This window comes from Thamnophis sirtalis, unplaced genomic scaffold, assembly GCF_051295495.1.
Source record: "Thamnophis sirtalis isolate CommonGarterSnake01/CBP01778 unplaced genomic scaffold, rThaSir2_p1.2 scaffold_11, whole genome shotgun sequence".
Taxonomy (NCBI): domain Eukaryota; kingdom Metazoa; phylum Chordata; class Lepidosauria; order Squamata; family Natricidae; genus Thamnophis; species Thamnophis sirtalis.
This window is the reverse complement of record NW_028261391.1, coordinates 65,207,830-65,227,259: the sequence shown is the minus strand read 5'-3', so window position 1 is coordinate 65,227,259 and position 19,430 is coordinate 65,207,830. Positions and strand designations below refer to the sequence as shown.

Below are 19,430 nucleotides of genomic sequence, written 5' to 3'. Positions count from 1 at the left end.
GTAGCAAAGTAATAACAACTTAAGATGGCCTGGCATAAGGACATGGGGTATTACATAGGCTTTAAACAATCTATTTTTCCAAGTTTCTTTTCCATTCTCTCCATTCAGAGCTTAAAACAGGAAGAAAACCGTATCAAACCAGATAAGAGCATAACTTAAGTATTTTTCTCAAACTTTTTTACTTTCTATATAACTAGGAAGCTCACAAATATTCATGTTACCTGTAGCACTTTATAATCTCTTCTGAAACCCAATCAAAGCAAATCAAAGCAATTACGGTAGTCTAACTTATATTGGACTTATACTTAAGATCATGGACATAAATGACTTGGAGATCTTGAACACTCTTCACACCATGCTATGTAGTGAGCTCTTGCACACTCATTTGTAAGATGTATTTTGCTCCCATCTACTTATAAAAAAGGGCAGAAAGCAGCAATTTTTCCCTCCTGTTCAACGGTCACTAGAGTAGACATTGGCAATGGGGATTGTAAGAAACAAGATAGGAAGGACACAATATTTACCTGATTAGAAGCACTTGCATCTTCAGAAAGAGAGGAAGGCATTTCAAAAGGAGCTGGCCAAGAAACCCTGCTAGGTTCATCCGTTTCATCTTCTGTTGTCTCTTCTTGATTCTGCTCTTTGGAACCAGGAACAGGCTGAGCAGCTTCATCACCATTGATACTGATAAGAAAGGAACGGAGAATGTTAATTAAACCATTTTCACAAAACATTACATTTTAATAGTTATTTTTAATAACATCCTAATAGTTACAACGTGAACAAACATAATTTTGTAATGTATTTTTATCACATGCCGTAGCATGGTTTCAACGGAAGAGAATATAAGTATTACATTTTTCAATCAGCCACTTTCATTTTTATCTACATAAAACTAAAGTTCTCAAGATGGTATCTATATTCCAAGCAACTGCAACGTAATAGATTTATCATTTTTAAATGGGAGTCTACCATACTTAAAAAATTAGCCTTAATTTTATAATGCTGTATTTCTTGCCAAGGATAATCCTATAAAAGTCTTTGTAGTTTAACACAATGCCAGCTACCGGGGAGCACATGCAGAAAGGATAATGGAGAAGTATCATGAGTGTACTAAATAAGGGATGAGTAAATAGTATGTGAATATATGTTGCCCATGTTTTATCTTGGTGCATTTTGATGTAACATACAGTGTTTGTGTGTGTGTGTGTCTGTCTGTCTTTCTTTTTGTGGAGATTATTCTATTTGCCATTTTCTGAGAGCATCTATTTACTTTCCCTGAAACACTATTTTGGCATAATTTGTCAATATATATAATTTGGGATTCAGCCTTGTCTCTGCTTTGGAACCAGTTTCCTGAAGAAGTTACCTGTCCCTGAGTCTCATCATTTTGCTTCTGATAGCTAGATATTAGACCTGAAAAGTCATATATTTTCCTAGGCGTGCAATTTGCTGCCATTCAACTATATGGATTCACCATTACAAAAGTATAAACTTATGAGCCTGTCTTTGTAGCAATAAGACAGTCTGCTAATTAAATTTCATTAGATACTTTAGGAAAATATTAAATAGAAAACATTCATTTTTTTGTACTACATCTGAATTCAAAGTGCTACATGTTCATGGAAATTTTAATATTTCCTTGCCTAGCTACAGGCAGTTGCAGCTCTCCAAACGAGGAGCTTTTGGAATGACATTCCATGAGAAAGGAGGGACTATAAAATCAGGAGAGAAAAATCACCTGGTATGCACACTTCTTTTTTCAGTCAAAGTTCAGAAACAAAAGATATATAATGTTGTATAAGCTTTGAAATGACAAGTTTTACTTAGGATGTAGATACAGTCTAGGTTAAACACACACACACACACACACACAAAACAATTTTAACAAAATTAAAAAATAATATACCAAAAAGGTACCTGTAATATAAAAATTTGGAAAGTATAGCTTTGTGGTACCAATGTTCTTTGCTCTTTTTCTTTCGTTGCCACTTCTGATCTATCAATCTCTGGTAGAATTCTTTCAACCATGTCCAATCTCCAGTCTAAATGACAAACAAAAATAAGTACCGTATTTATCGGCGTATAACACGCACCGGCGTATAACACGCATCCCCCATTTTAACACAAAAATTTGAGTAAAATTTTTTTTCATTAAAAATAAATGACTTGGAAGCTCGGAACTTAATGTTGGATTAAAATTTATAACATTAGAACATGAATTATAACATTAACTCCTCTTAAAAGGCAAATATGAAATGAAAAAACACCTCTTTGAGCAAAAAGTTATTTCCATTTTCTTCCTTATATAATATTTTCTGTTTCAACATAAAGTGCCTTCCTTCCTTCCCTCCCTCCCATCCCTTTCTTTATGTTTTCTTCATGCTTTCTTTTCTTTTTCCTCTGCTCTTTTTAAATCCCCCCCCTTCTTCTCCTCCTCTACATTTAGGTTGGATTAGTTTGTACAACGGTCATCAAACTTCTGAAGTAAAAATAAATAAATAAATCATATTTAAGAAGAAGAAGAAAAAGGAAGACGTTTTTAGTTAAGTCAAACGTTTTAATAAAAGTTTCATCTTTTAAGATTTGTCCAACACATCCAATTGTAACCTTAACAGTAAAGAATATCACCCCAGCTGCTAAAGGTTCAACCAGTCTGAGAACCATTGAAAAGACAACAGTGCAAAATCCAAAAGACACAACTTCCTCACCGCCATTGCTTTGGTACCAAATCTTTGAGGAAGGGGCTCCAGAAAGAAGGAGGAGGAGGAGGAGGAGGAGGAGGAGGAGGAGGAGGGAACCAAAGAGAGGCTTTTACCGAGTCTGCGCCCCACAGCCAGGACCGTCCTTGCGCCTCCAGCCGCGTTTCTTCCCCGCAAAGCCCTTCGGGCAACCCGAGAGTTCCGCTTGACGCCAGAAGGGCTTTGCAGGAAGAAACGCGGCGTTTCTTGTGTGTGTGTGTGTGTGTGTGTGTGTGTCTGTCTCCGCCATCCCCAACCTCTACACCTTGCAGGACTGCTGCGCCTTTGAGAAGCCGGGGTGGGGGGGAGAGGGGGACGGGAACGACGCCTAACCCCCACCCACACAACCCGGTCCCCGGGAATGCCGCTCCCGCCGTTCAGAAACCGAGGGGGAGAAAAGTTCAAAAGCCGCCGGAGCCAGCTGGAAAAGGAGCGACTTTCCCCATTAGCCGGCGCCCTCCGCCAATCCGCAACGGCCTCGCAAATTAAAAACCGAAGGAAGGCGGCGAGCTCAGCCAAGCGCGGCCAGGCAGCCAGCGGCGCGCACCGGCTTCCCAGCGCAGGGAACTTCTCCGGCGGCTGGGGGGAGGCCGTCAAGCGGAACTCTCGGGTTGCCGAGAGTTCCGCTTGACGCCAGAAGGGCTTTGCAGGAAGAAACACCGCGTTTCTTCCTGCAAAGCCCTTCGGGCAACCCGAGAGTTCCGCTTGACGGCCTCCCCCCAGCCGCCGGAGAAGTTCCCTGCGCTGGGAAGCCGGTGCGCGCCGCTGGCTGCCTGGCCGCGCTTGGCTGAGCTCGCCGCCTTCCTTCGGTTTTTAATTTGCGAGGCCGTTGCGGATTGGCGGAGGGCGCCGGCTAATGGGGAAAGTCGCTCCTTTTCCAGCTGGCTCCGGCGGCTTTTGAACTTTTCTCCCCCTCGGTTTCTGAACGGCGGGAGCGGCATTCCCGGGGACCGGGTTGTGTGGGTGGGGGTTAGGCGTCGTTCCCGTCCCCCTCTCCCCCCCACCCCGGCTTCTCAAAGGCGCAGCAGTCCTGCAAGGTGTAGAGGTTGGGGATGGCGGAGACAGACAGACAGACAGACACACACACACACACACAAAAGAAACGCCGCGTTTCTTCCTGCAAAGCCCTTCTGGCGTCAAGCGGAACTCTCGGGTTGCCCGAATGGCTTTGCAGGAAGAAACGCGGCTGGAGGCGCCAGGACGGTCCTGGCTGTGGGGCGCAGACTCGGTAAAAGCTCTCTTTGGTTCCCTCATTCTCCCCCTCCTTCCACAGTGTGCGTGACGCTGCCGCCAGGCTGAGATCGGCGTATAACACGCAGGCAGGGTTTAAGCTTCCAATTTTAGTTTTAAAACTGCGTGTTATACGCCGATAAATACGGTATTCAAAAAGGTAAATAGTAATTACATTAATGGTTAAAAAAAGATAAGAGATTCCCTTGAGTTAAATATAGTTCCGATTTCCACACTGACGTATCCAGTTTTCTTGATAACAGTATATAAATACGTAGAGCCCTGTAGTCAGAGAAGCACACCTAATTCTGAAATACAGGCACTCCTCGACTTACAATAGTTTGAAGTTACAACGGCACTGAAAAAAAGTGACTTACGACCATTTTTCACACTTACAACCGTTGCAGCAGTCTTATGGTCAGGTGATCAAAATTCAGAGGCTTGAAAACTGATTCATTTACTATAGTTTCCGTGTCCTGGGGTCTTCTGACAAATAAAGTCAATGGGGAAGCCATATTCACTTAACAACCATGTTAACTTAACAACAATTATTCATTTAAGTGTGGCGAGAAAGATCATTAAATGGAGCAGAATTCACTTAACAAATGTCTCGCTTAGCAACAGAAATTATGGGCTCAAATGTGGTCATGGACTACCTGTAAAAGATTAAAAATGAGTGGTTTTCAACCCTACCCCCTTTTTTAAAAACTTTTTGGTTTAGTTTACAATCCTGAAACTCACATCTGTTAAGAGATCTGTTCATTTGGAATGGCTCATTGAAATGTATGTATCCTTAGTCTACGAATTACCTCTTTAATTATACATTAGGAAAACTGGCCAATATGAACCTTAGACGGTCAAACTTAATTTATTGTTCAAAATTAGATAATGTATTTTATTTAGTGATCATCTATTTTAGTGTTTTTTTTCCTACTTTGTCTAATAATAGTGTCTCCAGCTGTTGAAGTTATATATTATGATAACAACACACATTACGTACAATAACTTCAGCCTTTGAATTCTTTCAACTGCTTCATCAGACAAAATTCTTAAAAAAATGAAGAGGCATGCCTTTCATCAAAATGTATTGATAGATGCTGCACAGAATTAAACTAGAATTGGCTGCCATAATCCTAACCCTAGAATTCTCCTGAGGACCAAATTGCTTCATCCCCCCACAACTCTCCTAGAAAGAATCATAAGTGTTTCTGATAATATAATTGAAGAACAAATAGCAACACTGTAAACTAAATAAAATATTACAAAATATATTGTGACCACCTGCGATGATCTCATAAAGAGTTCTTGAATATCTAAATCATCCAACAGAAGCGTCCTCCCAATTCGATGTACTGCCATGCTGACATGCGATTTGCTGTAAGGTATCTTAAGGAGCTTTTTAATATTCTGCAGAATAAGAAAACATAATGTTTTTAAGGAATTAAGCAGATCAGCGACTCAGAAGTTTCCACACAGATAAACTTGAGAGGAATCACAAAAGACAAATGAATCAGTGTCAGAGCATAGTTACTAATACTTGTGAACACCATCAGAATTTTGAAAGGCTAAATAGTTCAGATATTCTGCAAAATCTCTGTGAATTCTGATTAAGGAAGCCGCCTTACGGTTTGGTGTAACATTGAATTAGCACCTCACATTTCCTATAAATTTGAAATCGTGATCAGAAATGTTGGTTTCAAAAGCATTCAGAAGCTACAGTAGAGCCTCTGGTCATAAACACTTCTGACCACAATCAAATTGGGTTCCAACCAAAATATTCACTCTTTTTTTTCATGGCCGATTTCTTCTGCCATGTTATTATTATTTTTTTGTAAGCGCCAAATTTTTAAAATTACGTTTGGGTCACGACCAAATCAGTTTGCGACAAAAGTTATGGAACGAATTATGGTCATGACCAGACGTTGTACTGTATGTTTTATACTAAATATAAATTAGGGGAATGTTATCCAAATTAACAAATTGTGGATATTTCTCTAATCCTAGCATTGCTGTAACTAAAAACTAAAAACGTTAAGCAGAGGGAAAGTGAAAAGCTGTAAATCGTGGCTTATCTAATTATTATGCAGTCAAATATTACAACTTGCAAAAATTCCTATGTGGAAGTAGGAGTAAGCAAGAAGTATGAATAGAAAAGTGTTAATGGACTTTATAGTATTTTGATTTTGGTTTGCAATAGTCCTGGTTAATATTACAACAGCGGTGGTCATTGAGGTCCAGAACTGTTTTTGAAGTGTTAATTCCAGCCCTTCATGTGGCTTGATCTCAATGACTTGCATCCTTGTCTCACTCTAAAATAACACCCACATTTCTTTTTTCACTCAGAAATCGCCTATTCCTATTTTAGGAACGAATAACCTGAACATGTATATTACTTTGATCTGACCTGACCAAAAATAAATCCATAATCTATTGCAAACTAAGGCTACATTCCTGGTCTGGAAAAGGTGAAAACATGTCTTTGTGAAGACAGTGTGCTAAACTGCATAATCAGCACCTACTGTTTTTAACCATCTCCAACATAGTACAAAGTCATTAGCCTGGCATCTTTATATACCTAAGCAGGATTTTTTAAAAATTGCTATTAAAAACACTACAAAAATAACAAATTATGCTAATATGAGAAAATACTCAGAACTCTTGAAGGTTTAAGGAATATTATAATTTCAGGAATGGAACAAACCATAGCACTTCTATACAACTAGTGGCACAGTGGCCAGGGGGCAATATTTCTCCATCATGGCATCTATCTGTGAGAGCTATGAAGAAATCTGTTCTTAGAAGTGAGACTTGCTTGAACATCGACTGTATTCTGGAAGTTGGTCAAGACTGATCTCTACAAAATTTTAGACCATCCTCTTCTCTGTAATACCTTATCTCCCCACTCAAAACAAAACATATACCAAAGGTTCGTGAACTACTGAATGTAGCAGAAGAAATTCCAAATTCTGGGGAATTAATAAATTGTCCCATTTTAATTCATGAAAGTTTGATTCGACCTAAGTCACTTCTCTGAATGGAAAGGTACTGTCACAGATTTTTCTATGTAAACACAGATTAATGGACTCCAAACTCCAGGAGAGCCAACACAACCCCACCTATCCTTTAGCCAACACAACAACATACACTCACAGTTCACGATACACTTTTCTCCTAGTCTACTACAGCTTCTGCTACTCCACTACTACTTTTCTTTTGAGCCCTATTTGTTGAGAACAGTAAGGCTACTTCAAGGCTCCTTTAGTTCCCCAAATAAACACAAAGCACCTTGTCTCTCACACTCACACCACAACTCCAACATCACAACATTCTGCTGCCTCTCTGCTCAGCTTTTACATTGTTAGGCTGGCTAGTGTTGTAGAAAAGACGGGACACAAAAGCCAGCTCTTCAGAGAAGGAAATGTTTATTGCGCAGGTTCAGAAAGAATGGCTTGAACCATGAGTGAAAGTCAGGAAATTCCTTATATAGTTTATCACTTTCAGCTAAAGCCATCTGCTACTTTTGGAAACACCCCTCAAGATTTGCCCTGGAGTTACAGAAAGTATGTCTTACAGGTCAGCCAACGGACAGACATAGCATGTATTTTGAGGAACTAACAATATGTGTCTACCAAACAGAATAACAACCAAGCCAGCAAATAGGCCAAAATAGATGCTTCGCTTCAGCATATTTCATGTGCAGACTTCCTTCTAACTCGTGTCTAACCACACTATGTCCTAAAAGCAAACCTTGCAATTTCTATGTGAACAGTTAAAGCTTAATATCATGAAACCCTAGTTTGGTTCAGGCTTGAGGCTTACTTTGCTTCAGCCTGCCACCTCACTAGAGAGAGACGTGGCACCAACAGCCTGGGTGCTGGCATTTTGCAGGCAACCTGTCCTCTCACATTCCTTTGGAATGCAATCCATCACATTTGAATTAGATTTTGCCAATTACACTATTAAAAGATAATCCTATTCTTCTAAAATATGACTAACTCAATATTAAAAACTGTAAGTATTTAATGCTGATAAATAGCAGTAATTGTTATTTAGTATGACTAAAATCAGTATTGATATAGCAATATAACATAAATCAAAATTGACAATAAACACTAAAATAACAGTACAAATATATAACGTGGAATATAAATGTAATAAATATAATATATAAATGCAATATAAATGCAATAAAATAATTTATCATGAAGCTCTCCCTCTTTAAAGTAGTAAGATCAATTAAATAGTCTAGCAAGTTTGGACTATATGCTATGTTATGTTACTTAAGAATATACATACCTCAGAATCAGATACAACATCCACATCATTTCCAACTGAGTCGATAAAATCATACGCCATGCCAAAACTATTTTAAATAAAGATATGAAATTAATCAAGTATTGCATTTATTTTTCAAAATGAATGTACTAATTTTTTATTATTTCAGTTTTGTACCCCATCTTTTCATCTCCAAGGCATTTAAAGCAGCTAACAGATTTTTTTAAAAATTGAAATCTACTTAAAAACTGGTGTTAAAATTACCATAATCTAATTCAAAAAGCCTGGCTAAAAAGGGAATTATCCTTTTCTAAAACCCAAAAAGAAAGAAGAACTGCCGAAGGATTGTATTCCATAGTATTTAATCAATGCATAGCTTTCAAACGTAATCCAAATTATATTATCTAAACAACATTATAAATTATTTATATATCAGAAGATTAGACCATTGTTTTTTTTCTGACCTCTTGGCAGAAAGGATGTGTAGGGAGATGCTAAGAAACCCATCATTACCACTCATTCAGTTTTAAACAAGAAAAGAGAACCACAATCTACCATCTCCATTATTGCTATTTGGGGGGGACGGGACGATATGCTGACTCTGTAAACCATTTAGAGAGAGCATAAGAGCACTATGAAGCATAATGTGTCTAAATGCTAATGATTTTTAGAGGAAAAGATCTCAGTCCTTTTCCTCAGAATTTTTTTTTAAAAAGTAGTATTTATTGTCATTATTTTTATTCAGAAAAAACAAAAACAAAATGCACAGGTAGTCATCAAATCACACTTATGTTTATAAAACAAGTCACCATTTGACTAGACTCAATTTTAAGACTTTTGCAGAAGTTGTTAAGTGCATGGTTCTCACTGTTTGCTATGGGGCATTTTTTGCTAGAAACTGGAAGTAAAAAGCTGGTTTCTGGCAAAACACTGTAAATCATGGTCATGTGATTGCATAGTGCTGTAAGCAGCTATAAATGTCTGCCAAGTACCAGAAATGCAGTCATGTGACATCAAAACTTTGAAACCTGGTCACAAATCCCAGTTTTGGGATTCATTGTAACTTCAAAAGGTTACTAAACAACTGGTCCTTAGCCAAAGACTACTTGAATGCATTTCTCTCCTGAACAAAATGTATTAACTATATATAAAACATGTTTTATTGGTCACCAAAGAAAAATGGAAGTGGAAAATTCAAATAAGAAAGGTTCAGATAGTTAGCAATAGCAATAGCAGTTAGACTTATATACCGCTTCATAGGGCTTTCAGCCCTAAGTGGTTTACAGTGTCAGCATATCGCCCCCAACAATCCGGGTCCTCATTTTACCCACCTCGGAAGGATGGAAGGCTGAGTCAACCTTGAGCCGGTGAGAACTGAACCACCGAACTGCAGACAGCAGTCAGCTGAAGTGGTCTGCAGTGCTGCACCCTAACCACTGCGCCACCTCGGCTCTAGTTCTAGTTCTCGACATGTGATCATCACTGAGCTCCAAATTTCTTTTGCAAAGCAAGATAGGTGTTAAATGAATTCTGCTTCATTTTGCACCTTTTTTGTCATTGTTGTTAAAAAAAACAACCACTGCGGTTGCTAAGTGAATGATGTGGTTGTTAAGTGAATCTGACTTCCCCATTGACTTTCCTTGTTGGAAGCCAGCTAGCAAGGCTACAAATGGTGAATGCATGACCTTGGGGCAGTGCAACTATCATAAATACATGCCAAGTGCCCAAACTTTGATCATGTGACCACTGGGACGGTTCTATGGTCGCAAATATGAAAAACGGTCATAAGTCATTTTTAATGCCCTTGTAACTTCTGTTACTAAACAAATATAGGTTGTAAACAAATATATATAGGTAAGACTACCTATATATGCTTAGTTATTATAATGAACACAGGGTGGGGAGAAGGAGAGCTGATTAGAAATGTATCATTCTGTACTTATACTGTAAGCCAGACTTCCATCAAATTCTTGCAGAAAATACAACTGTTCCTTTCTAACACTATTCACTACTCTGGTTTATTCCTACACAATACACGCACTGGCCCACACATCAAAATAAGATTGGCTTCAGATCAGAATTTTGTTAGGTAGATTTAAGATTAATGAATAAAAACTTTAAAAAGCCATGAAAGATTATTTCAATATATGTGATTACTGTGGCAAGATGTACAGATGGGAAGATTCAAAACTACCAATTATGGAGGAACGGTTGATGAAGTTGACAGATTTTGCCAAAATAGATGAATGTTATTTATTTGTATCCTGCCTTTATTATCTTTACAAATAACGCAAGGTAACGAACATATCCAAGACAACCTCTTATTTTCCCCACAACGATCCAGTGAGGTTAGTTGGGCTGAATGACAAGCCCAAGTCACCCAGCTGGTTTTCCTGACTAAGATGGGACTAGATTTTACAATAACCTGCTTTCTAGCCTGGTACTTTAAACACTAAACCAAACTGGCTTATTATAAGTATTAGATATTTATCATATCTGAATGAAATGAATTTGTAATTTATGGTTTTATTAGATTATAGAAGGAAGCGTAATATGGCGTAACATTAGAGAGACTAAAATATATTTGTACTTATGACTGTTATCAGAAGCCACTTCTTTATATCTTTTTTCTTCCACTTTTTGCTTTTTCTTTGTTTTTTAATCCTTACTTTATATTATTTTGTGTTAGTTTTTATTTTGCTTATACATTTTAAGTATGTATGTATGTATGTATGTATGTATGTATGTATGTATGTATGTATGTATGATGTATCAGGGGTGGGTTTCTCCAGGTTCGCACCAGTACGCCAGAACCGGTTCGTGAAATTTAGCATACCTTTTGGAACCTGTTCAGGAAGGAAGGAAGGAAGGAAAGAAGGAAGGAAGGAATGGAGGGAGAGGGAGAGAAAAGAGGGAGAGACAAAGATAGAAAGAGATAGAAAAAAGAAAGAAAAAGGAAGTGGGAGAGAGAGAAGAAAGAAAGAGGTGGAGAGAGACAAAAGGAAGGAAGGAAAGAAAGTGTGTGTGTGTGTGTGTGTGAGAGAGAGAGAGAGAGAGAGAGAGGGAGAGGGAGAGGGAGAAAGAAAGAAAAAGAACTTATGACCAAAATTGAGCCCAAAATTTTGGTTGCTAAGTCAGAGCATTGTTAAGTGAGTTTCACCACATCAAGTTGGCCATGCCCACCCGGTCACATGCCCACCAAGCCATGCCCCCGTCACATGACCACTGAGCCACTCCCACAAAACAGGTCACACCTATAGAATAGGTTGTAAAAATTTTGAAACCCACCCCTGGTATGTATATATGTATATAAAATAATGTTGGCAGATATACTATATTTGGGCTACAAAATGTGGGACAGTCATTAGGTAACACACAGATACAGTACAGAGAAATATTTGCTATACTATCTAATGGTCATCTAATTTTTTACAGCCCTAATTAGGGACCCCTAGGTCTGCTCCTCCCAGAAACTGTAATCACCTCAGAGATTTCCTTGCTGTCTCTAAATTATATTATTTCAAGGGTTCCTCTGCACTGCCTCCGTAATATTCCGTCCTAGTTCTACACTATTGCTTCTCCCAGTTTCCATTTTCTCTAGTCAATTTTTCTGTCAAATCACCATTTCATAAGCTAAACTTTGGGATTATAATTAATTGGTTCTTAAACCAGCAACTTTATTTGGACCTAACACTACTAAGAGCCCAATGCAATTATATGTCTGTTTTCTCCAACAGCTTTCCATTTGCTGACAATGTTAAGTCTCTCTCATTCTCTCTCTCCCTCCCTCCCTCTCTCTTTCTCTCTCTCTCACATACATACACACACACACACACACACACACGTATATATGTATATATATATATATACACACACACAAAGGTATGTGTGCTGTGTGTATAAAAGAAATGAATTGAGTTTGAGTTTCATTTTATTTATATGCCACCCTATTCCCGGCGGGACTTAGGGCGGCGCACAAACCCAAGGGGGGGAAGGGAAAGACACAAAAACTACAAAAGTACAGGGCATTTAAAAACAACCAACAGCCACACGATTTGAGAGGGGAAGGGAACTCATCAACCCCAGGCCTGCCGACACAGCCAGGTTTTAACGGCTTTTCGGAAGGCCTGGAGAGAGGTGAGGGTCCGAATCTCTGCGGGGAGTTCGTTCCAAAGGGCCGGAGCTGCCACAGAGAAGGCCCTCCCTCGGGTAGTAGCCAGATGACATTGGCTGGTAGACGGAACCCGGAGGAGGCCTGGTCTGTGTGATCTAATGGGTCTTTGGGAGGTAATTGGCAGCAGGCGGTCTCTCAAGTACCCAGGTCCAATACCATGAAGGGCTTTAATTAGTGAATTGGTTGAAAATTCTTTAGATCCTGTATTTTAACTTCCACACAATCAAATTTATCTGTAAATCCTAACTCACAAATTGTCTTTTAACAAACTTGAGATTATTTTTTACTAAGATAGGGATAAAAAGGATTCCCAATATTTACCTTGAAAATGGTTTGCTTTTCTTGCTGTTGCCAAGGATAGTTGCCCCTGCTGCTCCCAGTTTTGCACTTTCACGCAACCAGTTAGCAGGTGGAAGTTTTAGATCAGTCTTTTCTTGAAGACGGGAAAAGGCTGCTTGTGGTGGTGCAGATGAATATTTCACCACAGCACTGCTCTTTATTTCATTGCCACCAAGCAACAGCATACCAGTAGATCCCTAAATTGTACATAAAAATATGAATTACGAAATTCAACTGCACATACTATGAACACTCATTTGATCACATTCGAAACAAATCATAAAAAATATAATCAAAAATAACTATTCAGTTTTGATAGGTCTATGGAGATTCCCAGTCATCCAGATCATGGTTGTCCCAAAGGTGCTTTTTCAAGAGGTAACTGGGCTTTCATTGTTTTTCCTGGAAGACGTTTCGCTTCTCATCCAAGAAGCTTCTTCAGTTTTTATATGTGGCAACTATGCCTATTAGCAGTTTGTGTAACAAGAGTTCATCCCAAGGGGTAATGAGAAATGCCTTCTTGTGGATCCTCAATACCAATTGAGGAATATATACATTTCTACTGTCACAAAAAAAGGAAGACTAGTAAATGCATTGAAGCAGTTTTGATGCCCCTCTACAACAGTAGAGTAGAGTAGAGTAGAGTAGAGTAGAGTAGAGTAGAGTAGAGTAGAGTAGAGTAGAGTAGAGTAGAGTAGAATAGAATAGGAATATAATAGAATCGAAGCTAGAAAGGACCTTGGAAGTCTTCTAGTCCAGCCCCCTCCTCAAGTAAGAGAACCTAGATCAGTGGTAGTCAACCTGGTCCCTACCGCCCACTAGTGGGCATTCCAGTTTTCATGGTGGGCGGTAGGGGTTTGCTGTAACTCTGCTTTATAAATTTTATAAAGTAATGTTACTTCCCTACTTTATAAATCACCATTACTGTGGAACTGGTGGGCGGTTAGAAAATTTTACTACTAACAGAGATACAAAAGTGGGCAGTAGGTATAAAAAGATTGACTACTCCTGACCTAGATTATCTCAGACAAATGGCTGTTCAGTCTCTTCTTAAAAACCTCCAGTGATGGAGCACCCACGATTTCTGGTGGCAACTTCTGTTCCACTGGTTAATTGTCCTCATTGTTAGGAAGTTTCTCCTTAATTCCAGGTTGCTTCTCTCTTGGATTAGTTTCCATCCATTATTCCCCTGGTGCTTTGGAGAATAATTTGACCCCCCCCCTTCTCTTTGGCAGCCTCTCAAATCCTGAAGCACTGCTATCATGTCACCCCTACTTTTATATTATATTATATTTATATTATATTTATATTATTATATTATTATTATAATATTATTATTATTATATTATATTATACTATACTGTACTATACTAATTTTATATTATATTATATTATCCCTGGAGGATAATTTGACCCCCTCTTCTGTTTGGCAGCCTCTCAAATACTGAAATACTGCTATCATGTCACCCTTACTTTTATATTATATTATATTATATTATATTATATTATATTATATTATATTATATTATATTATATTATATTATATTATATTATATTATATTATATTATATTATATTATTATATTATACTATACTGTACTATACTACTTATATATTATATTATATTATCCCTGGAGGATAATTTGACCCCCTCTTCTCTTTGGCAGCCTCTCAAATACTAAAATACTGCTATGTCACCCCTACTTTTATATTATATTATATTTATTATATTATATTATTATTATTATTATTTTATTATACTATACTATACTAATTTTATATTATATTATATTATCCCTGGAGGATAATTTGACCCCCTCTTCTGTTTGGCAGCCTCTCAAATACTGAAATACTGCTATCATGTCACCCCTACTTTTATATTATATTATTATATTATTATTATTATATTTATTATACACTACTCCAGTGTTTCTCAACCTTGGTGACTTTAAGTCCTGTGGACTTCAACTCCCAGAATCCCCCAGCCAGCAGAGCAGAGCTGGCTGGGGAATTCTGGGAGTTGAAGTCCACAGGACTTAAAGTCGCCAAGGTTGAGAAACACTGCTCTACTCTACTCTATTAATTATATTATCCCTGGATTTCCACTTCACCAGGACTCCACTTGTCTTCCTCTCTATTTAAGCAACTGGGAACCACAAACACCACGGAAGTAACTAACCATGGAAAGAGGTTGTGCGTGAGGAGTCCCAGAAAAAAACTGGCTTCTCTTTGGGTCACAGTTACGGTTTGCCTTCTCTCTGCCCCAACTTCACCCGTCTGCCGTGTGAGAAAGGATGTGGGCGCTGCTGCGCTTGTTCACCTGGCCCTGAAGCCCAAGGCGACTGGCAGACGCGGGTCTCCCATCTGGCGAGCTAAAGCAGTGTTTCTCAACCTTGGCCACTTGAAGATGTCCGGACTTCAACTCCCAGAATTCCCCAGCCAGCATTCGCTGGCTGGGGAATTCTGGGAGTTGAAGTCCGGACATCTTCAAGTGGCCAAGGTTGAGAAACACTGAGCTAAAGGAACCGCTGGGACCCCTGTGTGTGTGTGTGTGTGTGTGTGTGTGTGTGTGTGTGTGTGTGTGTGTGTACGAAGGAGTTGTTAGCAGCTGCCGTAAAGCCGCGTCGAGATACCTGTTTGGGCTCTTCTTGCTCTCCTGTCAGCGCTACCTGCCCGGCTTCGGACGTCCCGGGGTAGCTTCCCTCATCGGGGCAAAGCCCAGCGCCCGCTCCCCACACGTCTCCCATTCGTTCCGCTCGGCCCCGCGGCCGCCAAGAGGGCAGCGGTTGCCACAGGAAGTCGGACGCCCCCCTCCGGCAGGAGGAGGTTCCTGCAGTTTAAAAAAGCACCGGAAAAAGACCGCCCAGCGATCTCTTTCTTTCTTTCTTTCTCGCCGCGTTTCTTTGGTTCCGTTCCTCGCCAGATGGGGGAAAAGCTCCCGCGCGCAGGCGAGATCTCGCGAGATCTCTTCTGTGGGCGGGAAAAAGGAGGCGAGCGGGGCAACCGTCCCTCGCTTCGCTTCGCTGAGGAGAATCATAAAAAAAATGATTCGTGGCCATTATTGCTCGTCGACTCGGGAGGACAGAATGATATCTAGAATGACAAAATAACAGGGTTGGACGGGACCTTGGAGGTCTTCTAGTCCAACCCCGCCTCAGGCAGGAAAACCCCCTATACCGTTTCAGACGAAGTCTAGGCTTCTATGCCCCCATCAGGATTAGCAGCGTTTTTAAGTATTTTGGAGAGTTATAGTCATTTAGTCATTTTTAGTCATTTTATTTAAATTTATAGGCCGCCCTTTTCCCTGAGGGGACTCAGGGCGGCTTACAATTAATGGGAAGGGAGTGTAGGACAAAACACAAGAAAGAAAAAAAATGTGAATAATAAAAAAAATAAACCAATAAAACACAACATTCATTCAAAAAATATTTTGCTTAATATAATTTAGTGACGCCTACTGCTTCAGCGACAAATGGGTGACTTCCAATCTGGTTTTAATACTTCCAATCCGACTTCTTCAGTCGTACAAAACGAGTTTGTTGCGGGAAACCTATTCTCAAGATATGCTGGGGCTTTGACTGAAATCAGAACTTTTTTTTCTTTTAATATGTACATTCAAATGTCATGAAATGACCGCAGGTAAAATGACATACACCTATGTTAAATCACTGAGGGGGAAGGTTGCTTTTTTTTTTAATCGTTAAAGAACCATACAAACTTTTTAAGGAATAACATTCTAAGTTGAAATAGTTAGAAATGCTGCTTAAAGTTGTGTTTTTTTAAACTTTCATTTCCAAAAAATACTAATACATTGCTTTCCTGGTTCACCGACAAAACCGCGCCCGACTAAACCGCGTTGCTGACATCATCAACAGGGCGACAACAGCGCGGAGACAGAAGCATGCTGTAAACCCTAAACCTAAAATTAACACCTAAACCTAACCCCCCTAAACCTAACCCTAAACCTAACCCTAACCCTTAACCTAACCCTTAACCTAAACCTAACCCTTACCTTAAGTTGAATCAGCTTGCTTTCAAAGCGCTATTTAAAGCGCCCTTCTTTCTCCGCGCTGGCTGTTGTCGCCCTGTTGATGACGTCAGCGACGCGGTTTAGTCGGGTGCGGTTTAGTCGAGCGCGGTTTTGACGGGTCACGTGCTTTCCTAGTGGTTAAACTGAGGCAAGATGCCAGCCAGTAGGCAAAACTAGGGAACAGGGTTGCGTCTTCTAAAACTCATATTGCAATTTCTGGTATGTGGCAAATGTGCATCCTCTTACAAAGGGCGAGCATAGATTTGGCCATTTAAAAGTGTTTCCCTTTGCTTCCACATGTGAGGAAGAGGGTGTGAACTTTATCCAATGGCTGTTCCTCTAAATTGGGAAAAAGATTGTTATTGCTAGTGCTGGTGCTTGTTTTCTTTGCATTTGTCCAGAGTAGTCCCAAGATTTTTGCAACTTAGCAAGATGCTGGGATTAGAGCACAAACCTGAAGCAAATGAGGTCAAACCAGGATCTTTGATAAGTGTAGCTATGTATTCAGCGTTAAATCAAAAGAATTCATTTCTAATACAATATCCATGCATTATGTTTAGACTCTGTATCTCAGGCTCAAAGCATCTTCCGATCATGACCCAAGGCAAAATTCTGCCTGGTCTTGTATTGTTGCAAAGTTATTTTTGTACAACTGAGAACATTACTGTTGTTTAATCTTTTAAACTAAACACATTAATAAGAACAGTAAGAATTGTGAAGCACAAGTACATGCTATCTCCCCCCCACCTCTGTCTACCAGTGCTGCAAGTTCTCTGGTAAGCCTTGAGTACACAATGAAGTTAAGATCATATTTTCTTTTTGCAGCCCATAATAGGTTTTACTATATAATCTATGAAAATTTAGCATGACCAGATGTATGCATGGTATTAACCCATGATTAGCTCTATAATAAACCACAATTGGTTGGATTTTGTGCATGACTTGCTAGGCTATTCTGGTTACTTCTGGTATAAATTCCATCTTTTCTCCATCGCTGTTTTCCACAGAACCTTTTAACCTTGGTCTAAAAGTCGCCTTGAAACTGCAGCCACTTAGGTCAATATAATACATTCATCCTTAAGGCTTATGTTATAGTTAGGCTTCCAGGAAGAGGGAAGAAGAATAGAATTGCCTATTAACCAGTGGTGGGTTTCAAAAATTTTTGGAACCTCTTCTGTAGGTGTGGCCTGCTTTCTGGGTCCACTGGTGGAACCTCTTCTAACCGGTTCGGTAGATTTGACGAACCGGTTCTACCGAATAGGTGCGAACTGGTAGGAACCCACCTCTGCTATTAACCATTATCAAGTAGACTGATTTAGCTAAGCCATAAATAATGCCTTTTAAATTAGTGGCCCAATTCACTTATTGTATTTGTAACTTATACAAGTTACACTGGATTATGATTATGAACAGAATGTTCATGACTTCAAAGTGTGTTTATATACTGCATACATCTAGTTGGTGAGTTGGAGTAACAATATGCTGGTTTTCAAGATAAGCCTCTAAATTAGAAATTTGCTTATATAGAATAGCCTGAGCATGGCAGGTTTTGTAAAACTATGCAAAAATGAATTGTTACTGCCCAAGCTGGGAATGATGTACATGTTACAGGTGGAAAAGTCATATAAATCCTTTATGACCTAGAAAATAGATTAGTCGCACAAAGGAATGATTGGAAATTGACATAAGGAAATTGCTCAGAACAAAGTGAAAATGTTACATACTGCCACAGAATATAGAAGTGTGCTCATGTGAAATTTGAAAAGGATGTCTGGTGAAATCCTGAAGTGGAGTAGGTTTTATATAATCATTGCTAGAAAACATGAGGGTAAAATATATAATCCAGACCTTCCGCACGGCCCTTAAGACCTGGCTCTCCCAGCAGGCCTGGGGATAAGTTCTTAAATTACCCGCCCGAGTGTTGACTGTTGAATGCAAGTTGTGTTTTATTATTTTATTTTGTTCACTCACTGTTTGTCTTTTATTATTGCACCCCCTTCCCTGTGATTGTAAGCCGCCCTGAGTCCCCTCAGGGAGAAGGGCGGCCTATAAATCTTAATAAAATGTCTCAATAATAATAATAATAATGTATCCAGAGGAAAGTTTGTTGAAGAAAATAGTCAAAGAGAGCAAGGTATCAAGGCAGAATAAATGCCCAGGAATTTTGATGTAAATACAACATTGCTTTGAAGTGGATGAAGAAAATTAAACAAGTAATTCCACAAAAATGAAGAAAATTAAAAATAAAAGCGATGAAGTTAAGGTTGTAATTGAAGGAAGGGAATGCTGGAAAAAATATTTTAGTTACTATATAGGAATGCTAGTGATATACTACTAAACAGTAGAAATGAAATGAATAAATTTTATTATCCAAGAAAAAATGATGAAATACTGTGGAAATGAAGTTTTAAAAAATGATGACATTAAGTAGAGAAAGAATGCAGAAGGAACATTAGAAATATGTAAAGACAGTATTGCTGTCTGATGACTGGAAGAATGCTATTCTATACAAAGGGAAAGGAAGGAAGAGTGAGTATATAAACTTCAGGGGAATCCTTTTCTTCAGTATCCCTGGGAAGGTAGTTTGACAAAATTTTGATTGAATGAAAATGAATACAATTTGGGAGTGCAGTATAGCATTT

General features: G+C 39.1%; 1 protein-coding gene across 2 annotated transcripts in view; it reads right to left on the bottom strand.

The window, feature by feature from the left end:
* EDRF1 (erythroid differentiation regulatory factor 1) overlaps positions 1–15,548 on the bottom strand; it is a 41,720-nt gene extending 26,172 nt beyond the window's left edge. For both annotated transcript variants that reach the window (XM_087725967.1, XM_087725966.1), the window contains exons 1-6: positions 15,392–15,548; positions 12,742–12,956; positions 8,268–8,334; positions 5,253–5,378; positions 1,921–2,045; positions 525–684 (exon numbers count right to left, since the gene is read on the bottom strand). In XM_087725967.1, the coding sequence (XP_087582093.1) occupies positions 525–684; positions 1,921–2,045; positions 5,253–5,378; positions 8,268–8,334; positions 12,742–12,956; positions 15,392–15,505 (807 nt within the window). In that variant the 5' untranslated portion in view covers positions 15,506–15,548. The remainder of the gene's footprint in view (positions 1–524; positions 685–1,920; positions 2,046–5,252; positions 5,379–8,267; positions 8,335–12,741; positions 12,957–15,391) is intronic.
* Between the last annotated feature and the right edge of the window lie 3,882 nt (positions 15,549–19,430).